Source organism: Crassostrea angulata, chromosome 1, assembly GCF_025612915.1.
Source record: "Crassostrea angulata isolate pt1a10 chromosome 1, ASM2561291v2, whole genome shotgun sequence".
In the NCBI taxonomy this organism is placed as follows: domain Eukaryota; kingdom Metazoa; phylum Mollusca; class Bivalvia; order Ostreida; family Ostreidae; genus Magallana; species Magallana angulata.
The window spans coordinates 41,728,252-41,740,731 of NC_069111.1; the positions used below are offsets into that span (position 1 = coordinate 41,728,252).

Below are 12,480 nucleotides of genomic sequence, written 5' to 3' on the forward strand. Positions count from 1 at the left end.
ATCCATTTTGGCCCTGCCCTAGAGTCAAAACCCATACCCCAGGGGACATGAAAATTAAAATTTCAGTAGAGGACTTCCTGGTAAACATAATTATTAGTCGTTTTTTTTAATACAGATGTGTGAGAATAGAGAAGAAGATTTTTAAACATTATATGCATTAACACTTAATTGCCATATTGCCCCCCCCCCCCCTCATGTCCTGAACCCCTGACCCAGGGGCCATGAATTTCACAATTTAGGTAAAGGAGATTGTGGATATCATAACCATGTATTCAGTTTTTTGCCCACATGTGTGGGAGTAGAGAAGAAGATTTTTTAAGATTTAAATCATTTTTACTATATGGCCATATTGGCCCCACCCTAGAGCATGAACACCTAACAAAGGGGTCATGAATTTCACAATTTTAGTAGAGAGCCTCATGGACATCATAATCATGCATTTAGTTTTTAACAAATATATATGGGAGTAGAGAAGAAGATTTTCTAAGATTTAATACATTTTTACTATTTGGCCATATCGGCCCCACCCTAGAGCCTGAACCCCTGACCGAGGGGTCATGAATTTCACAATTAAAGTAGAGGGCTTCATCGACATCATAACCATGCATTTAGTTTTTAACAAATATATATGGGAGTAGAGAAGAAGATTTTCTAAGATTTAATACATTTTTACAATTTGGCCATATTGGCCCCACCCTAGAGCCTGAACCCCTGACCCAGGGGTCATGAATTTCACAATTTAGGTAGAGGGCTTAATGGACATCATAATCATGCATTTAGTATTTAACAAATATATATGAGAGTAGAGAAGAAGATTTTCTAAGATTTAATACATTTTTACTACATGGCCATATTGGCCCCACCCTAAAGCCTGAACCCCTGACCGACGGGTCATGAATTTCACAATTTAGGTTGAGGGCTTCATGGACATCATTATCATGCATTTAGTTTTTAACAAATATATATGATAGTAGAGAAGAAGATTTTCTAAGATTTAATACATTTTTACTATTTGGCCATATTGGCCCCACCCTAGAGCCTGAACACCTGACCCAGGGGTCATGAATTTCACAATTAAGGTAGAGGGCTTCATGGACATCATAACCATGCATTTAGTTTTTAACAAATATATATGGGAGTAGAGAAGAAGATTTTCTAAGATTTAATACATTTTTACTATATGGCCATATTGGCCCCACCCTAATGCCAGAACCCCTGACCCAGGGGCCATAAATTTCACAATTTTGGTAGAGGGCCTCATGGGCATCATAACCATGCATTCAGTTTTTTCCTCACTTGTGTGGAAGTAGAGAAGAAGATTTTTGAAAATTTGGCTTTTTTTGCATATTTGGCCCCGCCCGTGGCACCCCAGGGGTGGTAGAGCCATAAATTTCACAATTTAGATTCTTCTTACCATAGAGATGCTTCACACCAAAAATGGTAACGATTGGCCTGGTAGTTTTCAAGAAGAAGTTAAAAATGTAAAATTGTTAACGCACGACGCACGACGCACAACGCACGACGCACGACGCACAACGCACGACGACGGACGAAGACCAATTGCAATAGGTCACCTGAGTGACTCAGGTGACCTAAAAAGTCAAAAGCAATAGCTGTGGTTGGAAAATAAGGGTTAAAAACTATTATGCTTGTAAAATAAAATAATAAACCGATTAATCAGAATTTTAAAAATGCAATCGATTGCTTGGATTACGTCAGCAATCGACTGATTTTCGATTATAATCGTTGATTGGAACACCACTAACACTTCCTAAGGATGAATCTAAGTAAATATGAATTAACATGGTTTTGAGAAAGATTTCTCTTGTCTTTTTGTGTATATTTATGATTGCCCATCATGACCCCACCCCATGGGGTCATGAATTGAACTTGAATCTACACTACCTCAGGATTCTTCCATATAAATATGACTGCTTACGGCTTTGCTGTTCTCAAACAGATATTTCCTGTTCATATCCAAACAAAACTCTGATCACTTAAAGTAGCCCCACGTTACCCCTGGGGGTCAAGATTTGAACAAACTTGAATCAACACTGTGTCAGTGACCCCACCCAATTTTGCTTTTCTTGATTATCTCCCCTTGGAAAAGGGTGTGGCCCTTCATTTGAACAAACTTGAATCCCCTTGAGCCAAGGATACTCTATATTCAGTTTGGTTGAAAATAGCCCAGTGGTTCTGGAGAAGGAAATGACAGGGGTTTTCCTACCATTTTTAAACTGGGTCCAGAGTCCAAAGAATTGGGAAAATTGACGCGAAATCTGTTCAAAATAGGAAAATTTTAAAAAGGACATATTTCCTTATTTTTTTCCGCATTGACAATAAATAAAAATGAATGGGGTAAAAAATGTCTGTGTTAAACAGAGTGAACAACTTAGACAGATATAAAGACAGTAAAAAAAAATATTGGATAAAAAATAAAATTGCAGAAAAAAATTGTTTAGTTTTATTCCTATAATTTCATGACTGATGTAAAAAAAAAGTTTAAGTGGACATAATATTTTTTAATTGGATAAGGAAAAATTCCAGCAAAAATATTATTTAGTTTTATTCCATTCATGACTGATATAAAGAAAAAGTTTAACTTTTTACCTACCACTGACGGATATATCAGCTTATTTTATCTTGCTTATGTTTGCAGTGACGGATAAACCCGTCAGATTTTACTACACGCTAATCCGCATTGGCGGATATAACCGCTGTAAACAAATACCTGCGCATTCGTACTGACTGAAATATCCGCATTTTTACATATGTTACGGTAAGTCTGATTGGTTAGTTTGAGGGAGAACCCCATCACAGAACCAATGAAAATCAGTTTAAGGAAAGGCTAATCTGTAAATTGATATGTAATGTTTCCATATTAGGCAGTGTTATCAATATATAGAAAGGAGATTCCCAGCGCGTTGTTTATAGTTTTGAAGCAGTTCAAAATGGCAGAAAACATACTCGACATATTTCTATCGGACAGCGATTCTGATGAATTTGAGGGATTTATAGAAGCAGATATTGAAGCAGTAGAGAGAAGAAGTATCGGTAGTGATATTTCTCTATCTGATTTTGAGGATTCATCTTCGGAAGAAGAGTCAGAGGAGGAAAGAGACGACGCGACCTGGTCAAGACAGTTGCACAAACCAAACGTGACTGAATTTACGGAGGAAGTTGGCCCGTCTTTTGTGCTGGACGAGGACAAGAAAGAATTGGATTTTTTCTTGAAATTCTTTTCTACAACCTTGATTGAAAAAATTCCGGTAACCGGACCCAAAAACAACCCAGGAAAACCCCTGGATGAGATTGTAAAAAGTTAACTAGGCCAATGACAGACAATGGACAAATTTTGATCAGAAAAAAAAAAAAAAATTCCTTGAGCCTTTAGCTCAGCTGAGCTGAAAAAAAATCTCTGCTTGCAAAACTGAAATTTCAAGTATCAATTGGTGAAAAGGCCAAAAAAAAAAGTTTCTTTCATGTAAAATTCCCAAAAATAAAGGGTAAGTAGGTAGGGAATTTTTTTTTTGGCTAAACTAGGATCTCACTCATGTTACAGTACAAGGCAAAAAAAAAAAAAAAAATGTGTGTTCGTGTGTGTTTGGGTTTTGCAAATTTTTTTTTAATGAGGTAGGGGTTGGAGATTTAATATCTACTGAACGTAATGAAAAAGAAATAAATCTAGGTCTAGTCAAGGTTTACTAAGCCTAAAATTTATGAAGCCTTCATTTCTATCTCAAAGCAAATTAGGGAGAAGTTTTACAAATTAAGGGAGGAAGGGGGGGGGGGGTTGATACGCTTATGATTAACTACTTATACTTCTACCCTTTTTTTTCTTCTTCTTTTTTTTTTTTTTTAAAAATCAATAATTATCAATATGAATTTAAATTTTGTAATTACATTCAATTTAAATCTACCCAAAGAAAAATCACTATGAAGCCAATTCTTTAACTCATCAATTATAATTGGTTATATGTTAGGTATATTTAGTTTAATAGACTTAAAGAGAGTATATTTATGAGCAAAGAATTGTTATCATTATTTTATAGAAAATTCGGGTTTGAAAAAAATACCTCCCTCGTCTATTTTGAAGAAAATTGGCCTGAGAACCAGAAATTCAGATTTATGTAGCCTTATCAAACAAAATCTATAAAAAGTACTTTCAATCAAAAACTTGTGCATAATACGGAAAATATTTGCTAGTAAACAGGTTTGCAAACTGAACTTCAAAATCAAACTGAAAATCAAACAAAAGGCCTACTGGCCAAAATGTTTCCCTTTCCTACCCCATCCACACCTTCGAGATCAAGATTTGAATCTGTATCAGTCAGCGCTTAATATTCCTTGCATTCCCAAATGACAAGCAGTATAATTTTTTTAGTGCTTTCTATCAGAATCTGAATCTTCAGATTATAATAGTTCATAAAGATGTGAATAGAGGATAATCTATCATCTGTCTTTATTTTTCAGTATAGTATAAATACAAATCATCAACACTTTCCCATTTTACCACCTTTTTTAATGTAAAATTACCAATCAAAAGGGTACAGGACCCTGAACCAGAAAGGATCAGTTAATTAAGGATATGAGGATGCATACATACTAATCTATCTTTGTGGCCTTGTTACTCTTGAGAATCATCCTTTACTAGAGCTGAAGGGCCTAACGATCACCTGAGTATAATAAAACCCTGAGCAGAGGAGATTTTCAAGAAAATAATGCATTTTTTAAGTATACAATTAATAGAGCCCCTCACTAACACCAAAACTTCTGATCCAGGGGACATGAATTTAACAGATTTTTTAAGAGGCATTCATGCTCATCATAACCATGAAGATTATGCATTCTCAGGGATGGACATTAATGGTTGTCCGATTGCCCGGGACAAGTAAATTCTCAGTTCGGGCAAGTGAAATTGTCGACATACTTGTCCGATTGGGCAAGTGAACTTTTCTCATACAAATGTACATATTTATTTAGTTTACATTAATTTATAAATAAAACAATAAATTGAACACTTGATTTCCGCCATGCACCTGAACTGACAATGTTTTGCATTCGAAATTCCTTGGAAGCGTTTCTGGATTATACCGTTCCTTCATAGGAAATATGCTCTACGTCTAACAAAATTTTGTTAACTTCTTATTGGGAAATTAGATTATTCACGCACAGAATATAAGTACAGTGTAACACGTTGTATCCTGATCAAGGTAAGATGTATGTTTCGTAGCAACTATCTTCCTTAGGCCACAGTTTTTTTATCTTTCGGTTTACGGATCTGCCGACCCGATTTTTTCAAGGTCTAGAAAATAAAAATAATGGATTTTATCACCACTTTCGATAATTTCCGGAAAATTCATGCCTGATCATCAGGGTTTTAATATTTATAATGCGTCTGAGTCCCAAACATGTAATAAAACGTCTCATTCTTTCAAACGTTTCAGTGACTAGAAACATGGCGGCAAGCATGTCTATATTTTATGAAGTGCAGTTAAAATGTCTTGGAGATAACGTGTTGTCCAGAAACTTTTCAAGGAGAATGATAGAAGAACAAACTATGGGAGATGCAATATTTCTTTTCCCCAAAGAGTGATCCTGTTAAAAACGTAATCTTGTATGATTTTTATGGAAATAAAAATAACCACCAAATATCAGCTGTTTCAATGACATAACTTCACTATTTTTTCCCATTGGTAATATTTTTCTTCCAATTCAAAAGTAAGGAATTAATATGTTGAAACTGAACAAAAATTGTAGAAATTGCACACAAAGACTATGTACGTTTTTTTTAACTTGAATTTTATTTCCCAAACCCAGACACATGCTAAATTTTTTGATAAGTGTATGAAACAATGTAAAAATCAATATAACCAGATAAATAGATCGTTTTCATGGTTATAGGTCCCAGATACATGCCTTGTTGACATTTTACTTCGACCGCCATTGGTATACATGTAGCTAAAAGGTCATGCTAATAAAAGGAAATAGGCAACAGTGTAGGGTTTCACTTAAAGATTTAAAGATAATCTGTGACTTCGTCTTCATAATTAATATAATACAGTTTACAAGATTATGAATCTAAATCAAAGTAAATTATTTGTTTTTATTTTTTTTTTTTATTTATTTTTTTTTTTTTTTGTAAAAAAAAATATATATCATGTTCCCAATATTCTCTGATCAACATCTTTAATTTTTTAAAAGAGATTTTTTTTAAAGATTTCAAATATGATCTGTAGTAAACCTTCAGTAAAATCATTTGTAGTTCCTTTAATTTGATTCTCATTTTACTACAAATAATTTTTCAAATTTCAGGAAATGTTTTCTAATATTTACTAATTCAAAAGAGGGTTGTGGTGTTTTTTGGTTTTTTTTTTAATCAGCGATGTTCCGTTTGAAAGAAGTTTTAAATTATTTTTATTTTTACGCCACCCAACGGACATTTTGGTTGAAAAAATCTGTAAACCTAAAGATAAAATAACTTTGGCCTTAAGCGTTGCTTCACAGTTATCGCTAAAAATCACGAATCACAAAATGATCCTAACGCAAATAATTTTCAAAAATATGATTTTTTTTTAAAGGAAACGGAGGATTATTGCTGCATGGCAGTGTGTGTTAACAGGTTAATTTTACAAGTACAGCTGTATACATTTATGTACAAATGCAGGATTGAATTTTTTTCAGGTACCCGGTAGCTCAACTTGCCAAATTGACAGTAGTGTATTTCGTCACATTTTTTCTTTTCATAATGTTTGCAGTAATTAATAATTTTCGTCTTAAGTTCCATCCTAATTTTGGGCAACCAAGTTTTGCATTCGGACAAGTCAAAGTGCCGAAGGGCAAGTGAATCTGAAAGTTAATGTCTATCCCTGATGCTTAATACCCAGGAGCAGAGACCTAAATTTTTCAAAGAAATAATGCATTTTCTCTACATAATCAATGGAGCCCACCATAACACCAGACCCCTGATCAATAGGCCATGATTTTCACAATGTTTGAAAAGGCACCCCTTACTCATTAGCAAGGTTCATTGCTCATAATCATGCACTTACTTTTTTCTGCTAAATATAAAGGGTAAGAGAAGATTTTCGAAAAAATTATACATTTTTACTCAATAGAGCAATATCTCCAGAACCCCGGACCGTGGGGCCAGAAATTTCACAATTTTGATAAAAGACTCGACACTGCTTGTTATAATCATGTAAATATTTGACTCTTTGATGTCCTGAAGTAAAAAAAAAAAAAATTGAAGAAAATTGTATTTTGATAGTTTGGCCCCACCCTAATGCCCTAGGGCAAGGACCATGAAATTCAAAATTTGTGTTCCCCTTTGCCCCTATTTGCTCTATACCAAAATTGGTTGAAAGTGGTAAAACAGTTTATGAGAAAAAGCTGAAAAATATATTTTAAAAAGTTTACATCCGACAACCGATGGACGACAACGGACAAAACAGATAGAAAAAGGTTACCTGAGTGACTCAGGTGACCTAAAAATTTCTTTTGAATGGGATACTACTGAGGATACTTTACATAATAATTTCACCACTTATAGGTGTTTACTTCTCAAGATTTTAACCGATTCTTTTTGCTAATAATAGTACAAGTAATATTTTGGGGAATCAAAATTTGAACTAAGTTGAATTTACACCACATGATGATGCTTACATATTAGTTTCAAAATTTTTGGATCAAAAACTCTTAAAAGATTTTTGAAAATAAATTTCCTTGTAAAAATTGTAGAATTCTACTACCCTTCGGCATCAATGCCATAGTTAGAATAAATAAGAGCCTACAGTGTATCACGAGGCTTCCATATTAGTGTGATTATTTCTGCCACAATAGTCCTACAGAGAAAGATTTTTCAATGACGCAACACAAAAGTACTCAAGCTGAGATTCATCAATTTCATTATTGGCAAATTCAAAATTGGTTATAGAATAACGAATAAAATACTATATCATATGATGGAAATAATTGGAAGGGAAAAAAAGCAAGCTTGGCATAGATTTGCAATCCAATTTTTGAATTATCTACCCAACACCAAAAAAGAAGAGAACCATTTATTAGAATACCTCCTAGTAAAAATGCTTTGTGCCAATCTTGCTTGAAATTAACTCAGTGATTCTGGAAAAAATGTACCGGGATAAATGAAAAATTGAAGGGGAAAAAAAAAGCTGACAGATGACAGACAGACAAACATCAATCAGAAAAGCTCAATTAAGCCTTTTGAGCCAACAACAAAAAAAATAACTAAAAAATCTTTAACCCATGCAAAATGATACAAAATATTACTTAGTCCTATATCTGCCCAATGCTCTGTGAGCAATTCCTCTGTGTTGGATGTTTTTACTGTAAATCTAGATATATATATAAAAATGTAGTAAGAAAAAAATGAGTATGTGTAGATCAGCATCGGAATATATAATTTTTACTTATATGGTTATGAACATGTATGGTAGTACTTACATGGCATTATCTGCTTTACAATATACTATTTCAGAGTCCATGGTGCTACCAGGTTCCCGGCGCACTGGCCACATCATTGTTTTTGGTAAACCTGGTAGCCTGGCCCAACAAAACTGACCTCTCTTCATTCTGTAAAAACACATTTATAATAATAATTAACACATGCAGTTGTATGACCTAAGTCGTTCTAGTAAGTCAGTGGCACTTCTTCATACCTAAAATCGAAAACATGAATTTTACGACCAACGAGAGATTAAACAGTTTTGAAGATTTTGACAGTTTAAATACAATTAATTCTCAAGAAGCTTGTATATTTTTGAGAAAAATAAATTGATTTTATGTAGATTTTCAAGATCAAATGTTGACATTTTGGCATGTTGGCAGCAGAAGGGAAATAACTCTTGTTAATTTGGGTCTACTGAAAACTATCTATTATTAACTTCTTTATTTTTTAATTTTGTTTCAACAAGACATTGTCACATATCTTATAGGGGTGAAACGGTTCACCGTGGTATTTTTTCTCAGTTTGATACAGGGTGCAAAACACAGTTTTCTATATGACGTTATCGCGACGTCATTACATGAGGGACAAGCAAAACTGACCCCTATAAAGAAATGTTGTTAAAATGTGTTACATATATATCTATATATCAAAGGAAAGATAAAATGATGAATTTTGTAAATATTAAAAGATAACACATTTATCAATAAATAATAAGGTGTATTAGACGATGGAAATATGGGGTAAATATGGGAGATAATGCCCCAAATTGCTCTACACCCATTCCTTTTTAGCATCCCCTAACACAAAATTGCAACCAAATCAGCAATTTCAAGTTCTAAGCATTTCACAGAGCAAGTCTTAAAGTCTTGTTTTCATGTTATTTTAGGGTACATTCGCCAGCTTTTTAAAGAGCTATATTACCTGCTACTCAAGACATGAAATCCTGCAAATGTAAAATCCGGATGTTTATCGAGTTACCTCCCTCTATATCAGAGACTCACAAAATTAATTTTAAAAACATTTCTGCATATTTTTTACATCTATTCTAAAGATAAGACTATATTCTATGCAACTGAAAATAAAAAAGAAATTATTTCATGTATACCGCACAAAAATAGCAGGAAAATCCCTACCCATCATGCTATTCACTGGGGAAAACCCCCCTGGATTTTATACGAAACTGTGTTTAGCTACCTTAAAGGAAATAAAACATTTCTGTATGCTACTTTGTAATGCTTAGATGCAAAGAGGACAAAATTACAAACATTTTGGTGTATGCAGCATTCAATATAGTCAAGAAATGGCCGAGAAATTGGTATTTTAGTACGACATGTCCAAGACATTGACTGACCCAACAAACAAGACTGAACAGTCAAGAATTCAGAACTGACCATCAACTCACATTATCTCATTTTATCTAATAAAAAGAACACCGTGAATTGAACTGCATGTGTGAATATTGATGACATGCTTCAGTACATATTAAATAATTCCTCCAACTACACATTCTGTTGTTTTAGATTTACATTTGTTGAATTATGAACACATGAGTGATGATTCTATGTGAAATTGTGTTGAAATAAAAGAATGCCTCAAATGTCCATAGAGTGTCATCACACACATACATGTATATACACATACACATACATGTATATACATGTACATATACATATATATATATATATATATATATATATATATATATATATATATATATATTGATTGATTGATTGATTGATGACATGCTATGACGTCACAATGCAAATGCATTGATGATGTCACAATATACATGACGTCATAATCACATACATGTATCATCACAATGTAAACAATCATGAATGAGGGACTATGCTGTTAAATGATTTTCAACATGCCTAGAACTGATAGACACAGGCAAGGCAAAAAGAAGAAAACACGCAAGACTACATTTCTAAAGGGACACCTACCTTGGAATAAGGATCAGCAGCCTATCAGCAGTGTTCCTTGCACAGAGTCCACCTCTGTCAATATCCCTGTGTGTCGTCCGGAGAAAGCAATCTATGACGCTTCAATTCTAAAGTATGAGGGTCCTCCAAATACCCTTCCAGGAAAGCTAAGACCTAAACATGAAAGAAAAGAGGATGAACCGTTAGACAATTCATCAGAAAATATAATTGTTAACTTCTGTAAGTTAAAAGAATTCATTAAATCAAGCATTAGCCATAACTGCAGGCGACAAGACAGTTTCAATGTGGCAATTGCTAAGCGAAAAGGATTGTGTGTATGTCTGCAGGCGAGCTGCACAAACTGTGGTTTTGATACCGGTGTGCATAAACTGTACACCGAGTGTACAAGCAAAAAAAGAGGTCCCGCCGCAGGCTGCTTAAATGAAGGCCTCTCTATGGCCACCGTTAAATCCAAAATGGGAGGAACTGACGTTCAGATGTTAATGGCTTGTCTTGATATTCGTGCTCCCAGTTTAACTATAATCAACAACAAAATCAATAAGCAATGTGAAAAAATGATAGAACTAAATGAAAAATCCATGGTTGAGAATCAGAAGTTTGCCGGCCAAGTGGCAACCTTCATCGGAGAGGGAAACAACATTGATGTCGAAACGGACACGTGCTTCAACAACCGTAACCAAACTGGGTACGAAGCCGGCACGCAATCATTCTGTCCGGTGATTGAGAAGACAACTGGTCTTAACCTCCCAATTGCAATGGCCACTGCGAGCAAACTGTGTTCAAAAATAAACATGTGCACCCATGAGAACAACAAATGTTCACTGACCTACAACCCTGATGAGTCTATCTCCTCCAGTGAATCAAAACTGACCACTAAAAACTTGCAAAAGATTCATGATCTCAAAATTGTATCCATAAAATCCTTAACTAGTGATGCAAGCTCTCAAATCAGCAAGGTTGTTAGAGAAGTTGGGAAAAAAAATGAAATCGTTATCAAGTACTTCCAATGTTTTGTTCACCGACTACGCACAATTCAGAAAAAAGTGAAATCCATACAGTTCTTAAAACTCCCGGCCGGTTACGATCAAGACATCTTTCGCCAAAAATTGGCAACATGTATCCGGTCGAGAGTGAGACTCGAACTAGTCAGGATTAAAAAGAAGTACCCAGCAGAGGGGGCTTTTGTGACCAGGGCACTGATGGCTATGAAGAACATTGTGACATGCTTCAGTGGATCTCACACTTATTGTGCAGAGAGATCCCTGGCCTGCAATGCTCACCTGGAGTCCTTCAGTACTCAGTATCTTCCATATGGAAGTTACTTAAGTCTGGTCACAGAAGACCGCCGCAAGCTGGAATCGGTTATGAATAAGTCCCTGACAACTGAAATTTTGAATAAAATTGCTAATCTATATACAACCAATCAATGTGAGAGCTTGCATCACAGAGTTTTTACATATGCACCAAAATCTGTGTTGTTCTCAAGAAATTTTAATGGACTATGTCACTCAGCATGCCATTCATCCACATTTGGAACTGGGAAGTCGTCCGTACTGTTAGCAAAATCCCTTGGTCTTAATTTCTCAAAATGCGCCCCTTTTTTCCGTTATATGACTCGAAAAGATATATTAGCTTTGTACCATTCGCAAAGGAAAAAGACGCCAAAGTACAAAATACAGCGGTATCTTGCAAAATGTAGAAAAAGTAATCGAAAAATTAGACAAGGGTCCTTGTACTCAAATGCATGTAATGAACTGGTACAAATTCACAACTATGCAATAAATGTCAACAAACACTAAATGTTAATAAAACAGAAAAAAAACCCAAACAAAAACAGAGTTCATTTTTTTGTGTTCTGCTTACCTAAAAATACAATTTTTAAAACCATCATGCCCGCAGCATGTCTTTGACTGTCTGCAGCTATTGCGCTGGACATTAATTTCTCCTGGCTCCAGAGATAAATGCTGAATATTCATACATTTTTTGTAATGACATAAGTGGGAAACATGATATGATATGTTATGAAAATGACAATCATTTTCCAAATAATACATAAGACGGTGA

At 34.6% G+C, this 12,480-nt stretch overlaps 1 protein-coding gene and 1 pseudogene across 4 annotated transcripts in view; one reads left to right on the forward strand and one right to left on the reverse strand.

Annotated features, from left to right (window-relative positions):
• LOC128172086 (uncharacterized) overlaps positions 1 to 10,557 on the reverse strand; it is a 31,519-nt gene extending 20,962 nt beyond the window's left edge. For 3 of the 4 annotated variants that reach the window (XR_008242192.1, XM_052837861.1, XM_052837869.1), the window contains exons 1-3: positions 10,417 to 10,557; positions 8,467 to 8,595; positions 8,293 to 8,357 (exon numbers count right to left, since the gene is read on the reverse strand). Coding sequence is in view for 2 of the 4 variants with exons in the window: in XM_052837861.1 (XP_052693821.1) it covers positions 8,293 to 8,357; positions 8,467 to 8,594 (193 nt within the window). In the remaining 2 variants the exon portion in view is untranslated. Of the gene's footprint in view, positions 1 to 8,292; positions 8,358 to 8,466; positions 8,596 to 10,416 lie in introns of those variants that run through there. The other variant, XM_052837866.1, reaches the window with a different exon arrangement.
• On the forward strand, positions 8,632 to 11,595 carry LOC128172110 (uncharacterized; annotated as a pseudogene).
• Positions 11,596 to 12,480: the final 885 nt, after the last annotated feature.